The sequence below is a fragment of the Caenorhabditis remanei genome, chromosome IV (genome assembly GCF_010183535.1).
Source record: "Caenorhabditis remanei strain PX506 chromosome IV, whole genome shotgun sequence".
Taxonomy (NCBI): Eukaryota; Metazoa; Nematoda; class Chromadorea; order Rhabditida; family Rhabditidae; genus Caenorhabditis; species Caenorhabditis remanei.
Genome location: NC_071331.1, coordinates 5,870,227 through 5,888,457, shown reverse-complemented (window position 1 = coordinate 5,888,457; position 18,231 = coordinate 5,870,227). Strand labels below are relative to the sequence as shown.

The 18,231-nt window shown below is 35.1% G+C and overlaps 1 protein-coding gene across 1 annotated transcript; it reads left to right on the top strand.

Moving 5' to 3' along the window:
- Positions 1-325: 325 nt before the first annotated feature.
- Positions 326-2,713, top strand: GCK72_012545 (uncharacterized protein; the record flags this gene model as incomplete). The annotated part of the gene is made up of 2 exons (XM_053729203.1): positions 326-511; positions 2,525-2,713. 2 exons carry the CDS (start codon positions 326-328, stop codon positions 2,711-2,713), a joined length of 375 nt encoding a protein of 124 aa, XP_053583975.1.
- Between the last annotated feature and the right edge of the window lie 15,518 nt (positions 2,714-18,231).

Sequence of the window (18,231 nt, the reverse complement as noted above, 5' to 3'; positions counted from 1 at the left end):
TTCTCAAAACAATTACCAGTTTCCAAAAACCGTCCAGTAGTTCAAGGTTCAAAGTGCAAACAAATCAATAAATCATTCGCTGTTTCCGAACAGGGCCATCAAACCACCCGCTTCTATACAACATTACGGCCAATATAAATTGAAACCTATAAAATATTTGCACAGTTTCTTTCCGGTTTCATCTTTGTTTCTTCCGTTGGAACATTTTCCTGTTTTTCATTCGATATTCATTTACAAAACTCATTCAGTAGCTCATTTCAGAACCAAGTTTCATTTCAAACTACTGGGAGCCGCTTTCCTCTTGTCATCCTTATTCTGTCTAACTATGGCGGGAAACTTTGACGATTCCTCGTGTAAGTCTTCTGAAGAATATGGTGGCGGTAAGCACAAACATCGTCATCACAAGCACCGTCCAAAGCCTCCAAGGCCACCACCACGTCCACCGGCAAGACCAAAGTGTGAGCAAGGATGGTACACATCGTATCGGCCGCAGGGGATATGGTGTTTGAGGGTTAGTGAATGTAGCTGATGGAAATTCTGAATTTTATTTTCGTAGCGCAGGTTGAACAATCGCGTTTTCATGATACGAAATATGTACTAAGATGTCGTGAAAAAGTAAATATTTCAAATCAAGGATTCATTCCTTATTACTCAGTCATTACTTTTTCAAATGTATGTACTCTTGGAAACGGGAACAATGCACTGACAAGGGAAGTCTTTGGAGACGCAACTTTCTATAATTTTGGTTAAAGGAACTTTCGACTACGTGGAGTCCATTTCTGCTATCAAAACCGGCTGAATATCTTTGCGAACCGAGTTATGAGCCCGGTGGGAAAAGCTATTTGCCGATTCGGAATTACGTGTGAAAAAGTTCAACTCTATAAAACGTTTGAGATCTCATAACTCGGATCGCAGATGGACTCCTCGTGGTCGACAGTACCTATAACCAAATTTATAGATAGTTTCAAAGCCGCGTCTTTAAATACGTCCCTTGTGAGCATACTTGCAAAATATCGGCCCGGGCCGGGCCGACGGGCCGGGCCGGTAGAGAAAGTTGCCGGCCCGGCCCGGCCCGGTCGGCTCGGAGTCAAAAAATGAGCACAATTTTTTCACAAAATTTTTCGAAATTTTGTGAAATTTTTATCAAAAATAGTCAAAAATCCTATGTAAACTTGAAAACGTCTTTTTATTAAAAGATAACAAATAATAATAGTTAAAATAAACGATTTTCGAATAGATCCCTTGTTTGAATTTCTATTTTAACAATTCAGCGAAACAGTACAAGTTCATTTATATTATTTTCTGCACCTCGGTAACAGCGGAAAAGAGTTACGAAGAATAGAGACGGATTTTTGAAGTATCATAATTTTTCTTGTGTTGAAACAAGTATTATTACTCGAGTAATAATGCGGCCGCCAATCTTGTGTGTTTCACCTGGTATCTATCGTGTAAGGTCTTTGCTTCTTACTTTCGAAACTTCTTTTAAAGCAAGAAACAAGAAAAGGAAATACAGTAAATGAAGGAAATTCACGTTTAAAAGGATAACGGACACGGACATATTAAACTCTCAACTCTTAATTTCCACGTACCTTGCGTGCGTATTCAATAAATAAATAAATAAATAAATAAATTGTTGATTTGAGGTGTGACGTTGTTAACTAACGTCCTGATATAGATGCTAGCTAAACGCATGCGTATTATTTGGTACTTAGAATCAGCAGGTGATATTATTTCTCAAGAAATTTTTCAAGCTCTCATTCAATCAACTACCATGGAGGACACTGCTACGTTTGACCCCTCCAGCGCCAGAGCGTGGGTAACTGTACTATGTTATCTATTTTTCGAATTTTCCATTATTTTAACAATTATACTTTTAATAGTTGTCTTCCCGTTGTTTCTTTTAGTTTTCAAAATCAATAAGAAACGAGATGAATCGGTTAGTTTGGTGGCATAGTAAAAACGAATGTTAATTTTCAGACATCTGTCTTTCCTATAATTAGCCACTTTCACAAAACTATAATTTTATTTTACTTGTTTCTGCTTCCAACAATGCCCTGTTCCGTCTATTACATTGTTTCAGAAAGCAAAACTAATTTCAAGTATGTATGATCAGAAAAACGCTCTTAAGAAAATTTTGACAGAAAACATCCTCTTGGCCCTGCTGAAACTACACTACAAGTCTATATACTGAGTTTTGCTGTATTTGGCCTAGTGCTTTATACAAATGCCCATCACATCATGCTTTCGTTGTTGGCTATTCAACGATTCATACTATATTTTTATCCGGCGTCTGAGAAGATTCTCAACTGGAAACAATCTACAACAAGCACAGTCTGGGATTGCATTTTTCTATTTTGCTGTTTTATACCCATCGGATTCTGGATTATCTGTACCTTAATAATTCCTGCGAGTTCATTAGACTCAATAGGAGTAGTAGACCATTTAAAAATAAGAGAAACAAGTTATTCGTTTTATAATGTACTGAGAACAGAGCATACATATTTAGAAATTGTTATTTTTTCAGATCTTTTACATTGCGATCAACATAATACTCTTCGCCTCCGCTGCTTTGTATATTCCAATTTTTATAAGCATTCGAAAGTTGGGAGCCCTACCTTCAATAATAGAGTTTAAGCCACATAAATATGTGCTCTATCAGACAATGGCAGTTGTCTCGAGTAAAATTGTAAGGTTCCATGGTTATTCTCTTTGACGGTCACAGATTTTAGCTTCACGTTACCTGCTATATTGTATATTGTTATTGTTTCCAAAAGTATACGGAGATCGTAAGTTGTCTGATTACAACAATTATTGGCATATTCGATTTTCAAAATATTAAGATGCTCACCTTCTTCTGTGGATTTGATATTATATCAATACCATTGATAATTCAACTGTCTTATCTGTTTTGCAACAAACGGAATGTTTCCACTTTGAGAAGACAATTGACCCTCAAAAACTTGTGGTCCAGAATTATTAAATCGTCCATCAATCAGATTCATCCCGACGCATCTCAGACGACATGAAAATAATTGTTTCAATAATTTGATTCAAAATATATTCTGATAAATAAATGAAAAATCGACACGCTTTGAAGCAAGGCTGTCGCACGGCCGGCCGAGGTAGGGCCGCGGCCTCGGTCGGCCGCGAGAGGAAAAAAATGAAAAAGCCGCGGCCAGATTGGTAGGAAAAAATCAAAAACAAAAAACAAAAAAATTTTGCCACAAGTGGGGGGTCGAACCCTGGTTGTCAGATTTGTACCAAAAAATCAAAAACAAAAAACAAAAAAATTTTGCCACAAGTGGGGGTCGAACCCTGGTTGTCAGATTTGTACCAAAAAATCAAAAACAAAAAACAAAAAAATTTTGCCACAAGTGGGGGTCGAACCCTGGTTGTCAGATTTGTACCAAAAAATCAAAAACAAAAAACAAAAAAATTTTGCCACGAGTGGGGGTCGAACCCTGGCTGTCAGATTGGTACCAAAAAGTCAAAAACAAAAAACAAAAAAATTTTGCCACGAGTGGGGGTCGAACCCTGGCTGTCAGATTTGTACCAAAAAGTCAAAAGCATATCAAGTCATGTTTTCAGTTGATATGCTAGAAAGCCGCGGCCGGCCGCGGCTTATTTTATTTTATTTTTTTCAACAGCCTTGCTTTGAAGGTGAACTCATTAATGCATTGATGAATAACAGTGACTTCAAATTAAAAAATATGAAATTTGGTTTTGAAATTGGGCTCTGAATTATTCCTTAATATTAAACCAACAAAAAAATTGCGTTCATAAATCTTTCAGAGTAAATGGTCCACCGGAACTGAGAAAAATTGTGGGAAAAAAGAGAAACGCTTTATCATTACGGGAGTAGAGTGATTGACTGATCATATTATCTGTTGAAACAATCAGTCCAAATCCTAAAACTTAATACTCACAAAGTTACAATCAGCCATTGAATAAAATTAGTGTTCTAGAACCACTAACTGAACGGGATCTTTGAAATGCCTTTTCTAGGTTTACAAGGATTTAAGATTTTTTCTAAGTAAACTGAAACTTTTTGAAGCACTAAGTCATTTTATTAGGCCAACTAAAAATAACTTTTCTTTCAAAACTTTTTAGCGCAGCAATGTTTCTACAATTATGTTTCGCCGTAATTCCCTTGGAGAATCATCGATTTTTTTTTCGTTTCTCAATTGTTGATTCGAGGCGTGACGTTGTTAACTAACGTCCTGATATAAATGTTAGCTAAACGCATACTTATTATTTGGTACTTCAAATCAGGTAGAGTGAGCAGGTGATATTACTTCTCAAGAAATTTTTCAAGGCTCTCTTTCATTCTACTAGGCATGGTGAACCCTATTACTATTGACCCCCATACCGTCAGGGGCGTTGTAACTGTAATATTTCTTCTTCTTTTCGTATTAGCAATTACTTTTACAATTATACTTTTAATAGTTGTATTTCCATTGTTTCTTTTAGTTTTCAAAATCAATAAGAAACGAGATGAATCGGTTAGTTTGGTGTACTACAGCAATTTTTGTGAGAACGAATATTCATTTTCAGACATCTGTCTTTCCTATAATTAGTCACTTTCACAAAACTATAATTATATTTTACTTGTTTCTGCTTCTATCAATCTGTTGTCTCGTCTATTACATTGTTTCGCCAATCAAATCAAGTTTCCTGTATGTATGATCAGAAAAAAACGCTCCTAAGAAAATGTTGACAGAAAACATTCGGTCGGCGCTAAAGCAACACTACAAGCTGATATACTGTTGATTGCTCTAATAGGTCTTGTGATTTATACAAATGTCCATTACATCATGCTCTCGTTGTTGGCTATTCAACGATTCATATTATATTTTTATCCGGTGTCTGCGAAGATTCTCAACTGGAAACAATCTACAACGAGCACAGTTTGGGATTGCATTTTTCTATTTTGCTGTTTTATACCCATCGGATTCTGCTTAATCTATACGATCTTAATAGGTCCAACAAGCGTTTCAAAAATAGCGGACACAAGTTATTCGTTTTATATTGTACTGAGAACGGAACATATGAACATATCCAGAAATATATTATTTTTTTCAGATCTTTTACATTGCGATCAACATAATACTCTTTGCCTCCGCCGTTTTGTATATTCCAATTTTTATAAGCATTCGAAAGTTGGGAGCCCTACCTTCAATAATAGCGTTTAAGCTACATAAATATGTGCTCTATCAGACAGTGGCAGTTGTTTCGAGTAAAATTGTAAGGTTCCCAAAATATTCCATATGACAGTCACAAATTTTAGCTGCACGTTATCTGCAGTATTGTATATGTATATTGTTTCCGATTACTTAATGAGAGCGTAAGTTGTCTGATTACAACAATCATTGGCATTGTCAACCTTCAAAAATTAAGAGAAGACTGAAGTCGTATTTTTTAATTTCTGACTCCGATTTCTCAGATGATTCTGAAACTTTTTTCTCATTGACACTTGTGCTAAAATTGATTAGAAATTTTGTCCGAGAGGACTACACGGCCGCGCTGAAAAACTCTTCCACTAAGACTCCTTTTGAGCCAGGAGAACGGGAATTGTCGCGTTTAGACCAATTTTTAGAGTGTTCTTCGATTATATAAGTTTCTTAAAATTGACTGAAGTCTCATAATCTGAAGTAATTAAAAATAAGTCTTCAGACCTCCTATATGCTGTTCCCATTCTTCTGTGGATTTGATATTATATCAATACCATTGATAGTTCAACTGTCTTATCTGTTTTGCAACAAACGGAATGTTTCAACTTTGAGAAGACAATTGACCCTCGAAAACTTGTGGTCCAGAATTTTCAAATCGTCCATCAATCAGATTCACCCGGAAGCATCAATGGGGAACATGAAAATAATTGTTTCAATAATTTTATTCAAAATATGATCTGATAAATAAATCGAAAATCGACCTGCTTTGAAGGTGTAATCAGTTTGATTTACTATTGTTTGAGCTTTAAAATTAAAACAAAAATTCATAAAATGTCCAATTCCAAAACATTCATTTTAAAAAGTTATTTGTGCTGGATTTGCAGACATATATGTGCCGTTACATTATACAAAACTGGATATTGTTGCATAACTAGTCTACAGAACACTCGGGAAAAGTGGGCGTTTATAGAACTCTTCTATGAGTAACACTTTTCAAATAAGTAACTTATGAGGAGGTTTTCTCTCACAAAAAGAAGTAGCAACTTCAGAGTTCCTCACTCGCTATAGTTGTTTTTACATAACACCTGTGACAGACTCGAAATAGCTTTGACTACCACTCAATGAATATTATTCAGAACAGCGTTCAAAAAACCAACTCTGAAGAGGTAAATCATATTTCCAAGTTTTACTTCTGACTAGTTAACAACGTCACGCCTCAAATCAACAAAAAAAATTGCGTATAAATCTTTCAAAGTAAACTGTCCACCGGAATTGATTAAGAGAAAATTGTATTGAAAAATAAGAAACGTTGTATCATTACGGGAGTAGAGTGGTTGACTGATCATATTATCTGTTGAAACAATTAATCCAAATCCTAAAACTTAATACTCACAATCAGTCACTGAATAAAATAAGGGTTTCTAGAACCACAAGGCTCTTCGAAATGACTTTTCTAGGTTTACAAGGATTTAAGATTTCTTCAATGTAAACTGAAACTTTTCGAAGCACTAAATCATGTTATAAGGCCAACCAAAAATACCTTTTCTTTCAAAAGTTTTTAGCGCAGCAATGTTTCTACAATTATGTTCCGTCGGAATTCCCTGGAAAATGATCGATTTTCTCTGCGTTTCTCTGCGTTTTTAATTTTTTTTTTTCATCAATGATTGGTTGGCAAGAGGGAATCAAGTTAAAAAGAGAATAGGAATCGACAAAATGGATTCGGAGGATTTCATTCAAGATTTAAAAGAAAGTGGGTTAAACCGTAAGTTGGCAGCTATCTTAGCAGAGGAAATAACAGAAAAATGGGAATCCGACAGAAGAACTGCTGGAAGAGCTGTTAGGAAAGAAAGGCAGAAGATCAAACGTCGTATTAGGTCACAGAAGAAAAAATGGGAGATGGTGCAAGAGGAATTTCAAATTGCTAGGAAACGTAAGATGATGAGTCAAAGAAAAGCCAGGAAGTTATGTAGAAGAAAGATGAAGAAAGCGAAAGATCGACATTGGCTAAAGTTCCGAGAATTGAAGTACAAGTTCGTGTTTCGCAGTCAGTTAATAACGCGGCAGCCAATCTTGTGGGTTTCACCTGGTATCTATCGAGTATGGTCTTTGCTTCTTATTTTTGAAACTTCTTTTAAAGCAAGAAATAAGAAAAGGAAATACAGCAAATGAAGGAAATTCACGTTTAAAAGGATAACGGACACGGACATATTAAACTCTCAACTCTTAATTTCCACGTACCTTGCGTGCGTATTCAAAATAAATAAATAAATAAATAAATAATTCTCATATTCTAACAAGTTATAAGCTATTTCCTCCAGTTTTTAAACCGCCAAAAACCTGATAAATAGATTTTGCACAAGCTTCAGCAACTTAAGGTGATCTGTACAACAGATATAAGTTTTGAACAGTAGAATTCTTGAATTTTCTATTTTGAACTAAAGTTATTGATTTGATGGAAATCTTTACTATTAACAAACGCAAACGGCTGTATGTTTGTGTGTCTGTCGCCGATCCTACCGCCCTTCCTACTGAACCGATTTTTTTCAAATTTGGACCAAAAGATCAGAAATTTTCTCTTAATGATGCCCGTCTATTTTTTTTAGTTAGAATAGGTCTCGACTAGGTCACTAGGAGAAAAAACTTGGTTTTCAAGCCTTTCAGTGGCTTTCGTTTCCGAAATAGGGAAATAGGTGTTCACGGGGGAGATAATTATAGAACTTTCTCATTCTTTAAATGAATTCATTTCTTCAAATTTTCAACACGGGTAGTGTAGAAAAGGAGGTTGAGCAGCCGTTAGGTTGCGTTAACCGACTGGTATATCTTATTGATGCTTTACTCCACTTAACTGAAGTAAAATGAACATCCGGACGATAAATGAGATATCCAAACTCCAATCAAATCATCAAATGCTCTCTTTTTTTATCGCTTTAAATAGTCAAAAAACATGTTTCACTTTTTTTTGAAATGCCTGAAATTAAAAGAACAGTTGATTCGCTGCCTTTTAAATTTATACTCGTTTGCAGCGTTTGAATTAAATGCTTTCTAAGGCCTCCAGAGGCATTATTTTGTGATTAAATTTTATGTACATGACATGAAAATAGAATCGTATATGATTTGAGGAGTTTCAGTGACAAGGCGATGTTTCTACTCACTGAAAGAAAGTTTTAGTTTTAATTTTAATTTTAACAATTTTGAATGATTAAGAAGAAGAAGACAAATCCCGTTTCCTAGAGGTTACAAAAGTTATGCTTGATATAAAAACCTTAATAACTATAAAACCAGTTTTACTAAAACCATTCAAAACCAATATATATAAGAAACTTGATCTCATGTTTAACTGCTATCATTTATGTTTACATGAACAGTCTGAAATAGTGAACGTTAATTTCCCATTTTTCAGTGCTTCCTGTTTTAATTTTTTTTGGAAGATGGGGGCACGAAATTTCAGATCAGTTGGTAAACTTTCAAGTCTTGAAACTATTGAAATTCACTTCAAAATGTAAGAAAAAAGAGTAAGTTCATCTTCGAAATGAAATCTTTCAATCACAAAATAATGCCTCTGGAGGCCTTAGAAAGCATTTAATTCAAACGCTGCAAACGAGTATAAATTTAAAAGGCAGCGAATCAACTGTTCTTTTAATTTCAGGCATTTCAAAAAAAAGTGAAACATGTTTTTTGACTATTTAAAGCGATAAAAAAAGAGAGCATTTGATGATTTGATTGGAGTTTGGATATCTCATTTATCGTCCGGATGTTCATTTTACTTCAGTTAAGTGGAGTAAAGCATCAATAAGATATACCAGTCGGTTAACGCAACCTAACGGCTGCTCAACCTCCTTTTCTACACTACCCGTGTTGAAAATTTGAAGAAATGAATTCATTTAAAGAATGAGAAAGTTCTATAATTATCTCCCCCGTGAACACCTATTTCCCTATTTCGGAAACGAAAGCCACTGAAAGGCTTGAAAACCAAGTTTTTTCTCCTAGTGACCTAGTCGAGACCTATTCTAACTAAAAAAAATAGACGGGCATCATTAAGAGAAAATTTCTGATCTTTTGGTCCAAATTTGAAAAAAATCGGTTCAGTAGGAAGGGCGGTAGGATCGGCGACAGACACACAAACATACAGCCGTTTGCGTTTGTTAATAGTAAAGATTTCCATCAAATCAATAACTTTAGTTCAAAATAGAAAATTCAAGAATTCTACTGTTCAAAACTTATATCTGTTGTACAGATCACCTTAAGTTGCTGAAGCTTGTGCAAAATCTATTTATCAGGTTTTTGGCGGTTTAAAAACTGGAGGAAATAGCTTATAACTTGTTAGAATATGAGAATTATTTATTTATTTATTTATTTATTTTGAATACGCACGCAAGGTACGTGGAAATTAAGAGTTGAGAGTTTAATATGTCCGTGTCCGTTATCCTTTTAAACGTGAATTTCCTTCATTTGCTGTATTTCCTTTTCTTATTTCTTGCTTTAAAAGAAGTTTCAAAAATAAGAAGCAAAGACCATACTCGATAGATACCAGGTGAAACCCACAAGATTGGCTGCCGCGTTATTAACTGACTGCGAAACACGAACTTGTACTTCAATTCTCGGAACTTTAGCCAATGTCGATCTTTCGCTTTCTTCATCTTTCTTCTACATAACTTCCTGGCTTTTCTTTGACTCATCATCTTACGTTTCCTAGCAATTTGAAATTCCTCTTGCACCATCTCCCATTTTTTCTTCTGTGACCTAATACGACGTTTGATCTCCTGCCTTTCTTTCCTAACAGCTCTTCCAGCAGTTCTTCTGTCGGATTCCCATTTTTCTGTTATTTCCTCTGCTAAGATAGCTGCCAACTTACGGTTTAACCCACTTTCTTTTAAATCTTGAATGAAATCCTCCGAATCCATTTTGTCGATTCCTATTCTCTTTTTAACTTGATTCCCTCTTGCCAACCAATCATTGATGAAAAAAAAAAATTAAAAACGCAGAGAAACGCAGAGAAAATCGATCATTTTCCAGGGAATTCCGACGGAACATAATTGTAGAAACATTGCTGCGCTAAAAACTTTTGAAAGAAAAGGTATTTTTGGTTGGCCTTATAACATGATTTAGTGCTTCGAAAAGTTTCAGTTTACATTGAAGAAATCTTAAATCCTTGTAAACCTAGAAAAGTCATTTCGAAGAGCCTTGTGGTTCTAGAAACCCTTATTTTATTCAGTGACTGATTGTGAGTATTAAGTTTTAGGATTTGGATTAATTGTTTCAACAGATAATATGATCAGTCAACCACTCTACTCCCGTAATGATACAACGTTTCTTATTTTTCAATACAATTTTCTCTTAATCAATTCCGGTGGACAGTTTACTTTGAAAGATTTATACGCAATTTTTTTTGTTGATTTGAGGCGTGACGTTGTTAACTAGTCAGAAGTAAAACTTGGAAATATGATTTACCTCTTCAGAGTTGGTTTTTTGAACGCTGTTCTGAATAATATTCATTGAGTGGTAGTCAAAGCTATTTCGAGTCTGTCACAGGTGTTATGTAAAAACAACTATAGCGAGTGAGGAACTCTGAAGTTGCTACTTCTTTTTGTGAGAGAAAACCTCCTCATAAGTTACTTATTTGAAAAGTGTTACTCATAGAAGAGTTCTATAAACGCCCACTTTTCCCGAGTGTTCTGTAGACTAGTTATGCAACAATATCCAGTTTTGTATAATGTAACGGCACATATATGTCTGCAAATCCAGCACAAATAACTTTTTAAAATGAATGTTTTGGAATTGGACATTTTATGAATTTTTGTTTTAATTTTAAAGCTCAAACAATAGTAAATCAAACTGATTACACCTTCAAAGCAGGTCGATTTTCGATTTATTTATCAGATCATATTTTGAATAAAATTATTGAAACAATTATTTTCATGTTCCCCATTGATGCTTCCGGGTGAATCTGATTGATGGACGATTTGAAAATTCTGGACCACAAGTTTTCGAGGGTCAATTGTCTTCTCAAAGTTGAAACATTCCGTTTGTTGCAAAACAGATAAGACAGTTGAACTATCAATGGTATTGATATAATATCAAATCCACAGAAGAATGGGAACAGCATATAGGAGGTCTGAAGACTTATTTTTAATTACTTCAGATTATGAGACTTCAGTCAATTTTAAGAAACTTATATAATCGAAGAACACTCTAAAAATTGGTCTAAACGCGACAATTCCCGTTCTCCTGGCTCAAAAGGAGTCTTAGTGGAAGAGTTTTTCAGCGCGGCCGTGTAGTCCTCTCGGACAAAATTTCTAATCAATTTTAGCACAAGTGTCAATGAGAAAAAAGTTTCAGAATCATCTGAGAAATCGGAGTCAGAAATTAAAAAATACGACTTCAGTCTTCTCTTAATTTTTGAAGGTTGACAATGCCAATGATTGTTGTAATCAGACAACTTACGCTCTCATTAAGTAATCGGAAACAATATACATATACAATACTGCAGATAACGTGCAGCTAAAATTTGTGACTGTCATATGGAATATTTTGGGAACCTTACAATTTTACTCGAAACAACTGCCACTGTCTGATAGAGCACATATTTATGTAGCTTAAACGCTATTATTGAAGGTAGGGCTCCCAACTTTCGAATGCTTATAAAAATTGGAATATACAAAACGGCGGAGGCAAAGAGTATTATGTTGATCGCAATGTAAAAGATCTGAAAAAAATAATATATTTCTGGATATGTTCATATGTTCCGTTCTCAGTACAATATAAAACGAATAACTTGTGTCCGCTATTTTTGAAACGCTTGTTGGACCTATTAAGATCGTATAGATTAAGCAGAATCCGATGGGTATAAAACAGCAAAATAGAAAAATGCAATCCCAAACTGTGCTCGTTGTAGATTGTTTCCAGTTGAGAATCTTCGCAGACACCGGATAAAAATATAATATGAATCGTTGAATAGCCAACAACGAGAGCATGATGTAATGGACATTTGTATAAATCACAAGACCTATTAGAGCAATCAACAGTATATCAGCTTGTAGTGTTGCTTTAGCGCCGACCGAATGTTTTCTGTCAACATTTTCTTAGGAGCGTTTTTTTCTGATCATACATACAGGAAACTTGATTTGATTGGCGAAACAATGTAATAGACGAGACAACAGATTGATAGAAGCAGAAACAAGTAAAATATAATTATAGTTTTGTGAAAGTGACTAATTATAGGAAAGACAGATGTCTGAAAATGAATATTCGTTCTCACAAAAATTGCTGTAGTACACCAAACTAACCGATTCATCTCGTTTCTTATTGATTTTGAAAACTAAAAGAAACAATGGAAATACAACTATTAAAAGTATAATTGTAAAAGTAATTGCTAATACGAAAAGAAGAAGAAATATTACAGTTACAACGCCCCTGACGGTATGGGGGTCAATAGTAATAGGGTTCACCATGCCTAGTAGAATGAAAGAGAGCCTTGAAAAATTTCTTGAGAAGTAATATCACCTGCTCACTCTACCTGATTTGAAGTACCAAATAATAAGTATGCGTTTAGCTAACATTTATATCAGGACGTTAGTTAACAACGTCACGCCTCGAATCAACAATTGAGAAACGAAAAAAAAATCGATGATTCTCCAAGGGAATTACGGCGAAACATAATTGTAGAAACATTGCTGCGCTAAAAAGTTTTGAAAGAAAAGTTATTTTTAGTTGGCCTAATAAAATGACTTAGTGCTTCAAAAAGTTTCAGTTTACTTAGAAAAAATCTTAAATCCTTGTAAACCTAGAAAAGGCATTTCAAAGATCCCGTTCAGTTAGTGGTTCTAGAACACTAATTTTATTCAATGGCTGATTGTAACTTTGTGAGTATTAAGTTTTAGGATTTGGACTGATTGTTTCAACAGATAATATGATCAGTCAATCACTCTACTCCCGTAATGATAAAGCGTTTCTCTTTTTTCCCACAATTTTTCTCAGTTCCGGTGGACCATTTACTCTGAAAGATTTATGAACGCAATTTTTTTGTTGGTTTAATATTAAGGAATAATTCAGAGCCCAATTTCAAAACCAAATTTCATATTTTTTAATTTGAAGTCACTGTTATTCATCAATGCATTAATGAGTTCACCTTCAAAGCAAGGCTGTTGAAAAAAATAAAATAAAATAAGCCGCGGCCGGCCGCGGCTTTCTAGCATATCAACTGAAAACATGACTTGATATGCTTTTGACTTTTTGGTACAAATCTGACAGCCAGGGTTCGACCCCCACTCGTGGCAAAATTTTTTTGTTTTTTGTTTTTGACTTTTTGGTACCAATCTGACAGCCAGGGTTCGACCCCCACTCGTGGCAAAATTTTTTTGTTTTTTGTTTTTGATTTTTTGGTACAAATCTGACAACCAGGGTTCGACCCCCACTTGTGGCAAAATTTTTTTGTTTTTTGTTTTTGATTTTTTGGTACAAATCTGACAACCAGGGTTCGACCCCCATTTGTGGCAAAATTTTTTTGTTTTTTGTTTTTGATTTTTTGGTACAAATCTGACAACCAGGGTTCGACCCCCATTTGTGGCAAAATTTTTTTGTTTTTTGTTTTTGATTTTTTGGTACAAATCTGACAACCAGGGTTCGACCCCCACTTGTGGCAAAATTTTTTTGTTTTTTGTTTTTGATTTTTTGGTACAAATCTGACAACCAGGGTTCGACCCCCCACTTGTGGCAAAATTTTTTTGTTTTTTGTTTTTGATTTTTTCCTACCAATCTGGCCGCGGCTTTTTCATTTTTTTCCTCTCGCGGCCGACCGAGGCCGCGGCCCTACCTCGGCCGGCCGTGCGACAGCCTTGCTTCAAAGCGTGTCGATTTTTCATTTATTTATCAGAATATATTTTGAATCAAATTATTGAAACAATTATTTTCATGTCGTCTGAGATGCGTCGGGATGAATCTGATTGATGGACGATTTAATAATTCTGGACCACAAGTTTTTGAGGGTCAATTGTCTTCTCAAAGTGGAAACATTCCGTTTGTTGCAAAACAGATAAGACAGTTGAATTATCAATGGTATTGATATAATATCAAATCCACAGAAGAAGGTGAGCATCTTAATATTTTGAAAATCGAATATGCCAATAATTGTTGTAATCAGACAACTTACGATCTCCGTATACTTTTGGAAACAATAACAATATACAATATAGCAGGTAACGTGAAGCTAAAATCTGTGACCGTCAAAGAGAATAACCATGGAACCTTACAATTTTACTCGAGACAACTGCCATTGTCTGATAGAGCACATATTTATGTGGCTTAAACTCTATTATTGAAGGTAGGGCTCCCAACTTTCGAATGCTTATAAAAATTGGAATATACAAAGCAGCGGAGGCGAAGAGTATTATGTTGATCGCAATGTAAAAGATCTGAAAAAATAACAATTTCTAAATATGTATGCTCTGTTCTCAGTACATTATAAAACGAATAACTTGTTTCTCTTATTTTTAAATGGTCTACTACTCCTATTGAGTCTAATGAACTCGCAGGAATTATTAAGGTACAGATAATCCAGAATCCGATGGGTATAAAACAGCAAAATAGAAAAATGCAATCCCAGACTGTGCTTGTTGTAGATTGTTTCCAGTTGAGAATCTTCTCAGACGCCGGATAAAAATATAGTATGAATCGTTGAATAGCCAACAACGAAAGCATGATGTGATGGGCATTTGTATAAAGCACTAGGCCAAATACAGCAAAACTCAGTATATAGACTTGTAGTGTAGTTTCAGCAGGGCCAAGAGGATGTTTTCTGTCAAAATTTTCTTAAGAGCGTTTTTCTGATCATACATACTTGAAATTAGTTTTGCTTTCTGAAACAATGTAATAGACGGAACAGGGCATTGTTGGAAGCAGAAACAAGTAAAATAAAATTATAGTTTTGTGAAAGTGGCTAATTATAGGAAAGACAGATGTCTGAAAATTAACATTCGTTTTTACTATGCCACCAAACTAACCGATTCATCTCGTTTCTTATTGATTTTGAAAACTAAAAGAAACAACGGGAAGACAACTATTAAAAGTATAATTGTTAAAATAATGGAAAATTCGAAAAATAGATAACATAGTACAGTTACCCACGCCCTGGCGCTGGAGGGGTCAAACGTAGTAGTGTCCTCCATGGTAGTTGATTGAAAGAGAGCCTTGAAAAATTTCTTGAGAAATAATATCACCTGCTCATTCTACCTGATTCTAAGTACCAAATAATACGTATGCGTTTAGCTAGCATTTATATCAGGACGTTAGTTAACAACGTCACGCCTCAAATCAACAATTTATTTATTTATTTATTTATTAATTTATTAAATACGCACGCGAGGTACGTGGAAATTAAGAGTTGAGAGTTTAATATGTCCGTGTCCGTTATCCTTTTAAACGTGAACTTCCTTCATTTACTGTATTTCCTTTTCTTATTTCTTGCTTTAAAAGAAGTTTCAAAAGTAAGAAGCAAAGCCTATACTCGATAGATACCAGGTGAAACACATAAGATTGGCTGCCGCGTTATTATCTGACTGCGAAACACGAACTTGTACTTCAATTCTCGGAACTTTAGCCAATGTCGATCTTTCGCTTTCTTCATCTTTCTTCTACATAACTTCCTGGCTTTTCTTTGACTCATCATCTTACGTTTCCTAGCAATTTGAAATTCCTCTTGCACCATCTCCCATTTTTTCTTCTGTGACCTAATACGACGTTTGATCTTCTGCCTTTCTTTCCTAACAGCTCTTCCAGCAGTTCTTCTGTCGGATTCCCATTTTTCTGTTATTTCCTCTGCTAAGATAGCTGCCAACTTACGGTTTAACCCACTTTCTTTTAAATCTTGAATGAAATCCTCCGAATCCATTTTGTCGATTCCTATTCTTTTTTTAACTTGATTCCCTCTTGCCAACCAATCATTGATGAAAAAAAAAATTAAAAACGCAGAGAAACGCAGAGAAAATCGATCATTTTCCAGGGCAAGTGAATTTGGAGCTTTATGGAAAAATAACTTATTTTTTTCAGAGCTCAAACAATTTCATGTTTCAAAGAGTTTACAAATACAGGCTTTCGAAAACTACTCGATTCCGGCGATGCTGATTATACCCCAATGTTTTTATGAAAAGAAACTGAAATTAGCATCTGGCATGGTGTAATGTACTACAGCGACATAAATTTCCTGTTTCACGTTGTTTAAAATTGCACGGTTTGGAAGTCGGACTAATACCGAGTGTATCATTTTTTCGTGTAATTTTATTCAGAGTTGCAACGGGCCGGGCCGGGCCGGGCCGAAATCAGAATTTCTCCGGCCCGGCCCGGCCCGGTTCGGCCCGGGTTTTCAGTACTAAAAAAAATTCAATTTTTTTTTTCGAAATTTTCCCGATTTTTTTGGAAAAAATTTTAAAGGGGGACACAACTACTCCTAAACTTAGGATTTTTGATATGAATCGATTCAGAAAGCCAGGGAAAAGATACATTTCTTTTGGTGTCATGTCTGAAAATGCGTCTAATGCGATTTATGAGACCTCAAAATGCCAAAAATCTATGCTAGTCGTGCACTTTTTCATTACACTTCAATAGAAATTCTCCTTGTCGTACACGTGAAAGCAATATTTTCAAAAATTCTCAAGAAAAAATTCGAAAAATGAACATTTATGAATGCATTTCACGTTCAGACGAGGAGAATTTCTATTGAAATGTACTGAAAAAATGACGACGGGGAGCGATTTTCGGAATTTTGAGGTCTCATAACTCGCTTAAAACTGATTTTTTGATATTCTTGAGAAAAAATTTGGAAAATTTTCAGACAAAAAAATTATTGAAAAAAAAATTCTAGAGAAAAAAATTCAAAAATTCAAATCCGGGCCGACCGGGCCGGGCCGGGCCGACACTTTCTCGGCCCGGCCCGGCCCGGAATTTTGCAAGTATGATTTTATTGACTTGACGAACTGATATCAAAATAGTTATTTGAAAATTAGAAGATCAGAACAGTTTCAAAAATACACTACTCCACAAAAGTATCGTTCCACCCCTCTTTTTTTCAAAAAACGGTGCTCACCTTAATTTTTATAAAAAGGTGTCCACATGAAAAATACTTCATATCAAAATAGAATTCGGATCCGGGTGTTTTTATTTCTACCCCTTGACCCAGATTTGAGAAAATCGAAAAATTCGATTTTGACGATTCCACAAAAGTATCGTTCCACTTGGAAGAACTCCTTTTTTGGGTCAACGTCTTACAAATTAATTTCGAAATGGTTGCAAAAACCGTTTTTTGTCAGTCTGACCTCGTTTCCCTGACATTTCCAGAAAAAATGTGGGTTGACTGTAAGTTGAGTGGCTCTTGGCACCCAATCAACTTTAACGGCTTCTGGTGCCAATTCCTGCCTAAAAAAGTCTTCTGGGTGAGATTATTTCATAGAATACAAGTTTATGACACCAAATAAGCATTTTCAAACAAATTAATATCAGACAACAGAGATAAAGAAAATGAGAAACCGTCCGTGTGCTGTTGGTCCACCAGAGCGGTGAATCAGTTGGAACATTCTGGAGCCCATTGAGAGGTGGAGGTATTCAATAACTGTTGGTTGACTTCTTTCCGTGCAGCAATAATGATTGAAGTACCTTGGTTCTTCAAAAGTTTTCCTTCACAAAGGAGGTGACGATTGTTTGACTTCTACCGATAGCCTTAGCAATTTGACGAATTGAAACGCCTTGGTTCATCAAAAGTTTAATTTGGCCTTTTTCAAATTCCATCAAAGACTTCCGAGGAGTCATCTCTGGAATATAAATCTCAATTTATAGGAAACAAAGCTTTAAAATCACTCAAAAAAAACAAAAAATATGTAAAACGATATGAAAACGATTTTGAAGTTTCAACACTTTTGAAAGAATCCACAATCTGAATCCACAATTGTTTATGTGGCTGACGCGCGTCATTTTTTTTTTTTGAAATTTCACGGTCAAAACCTTTTTTAACAATAAATTGACGGTCTTTTCCAGCTCCGTTCTCTTCATCCAGATATGAGCTAGAAGATGGGTAATT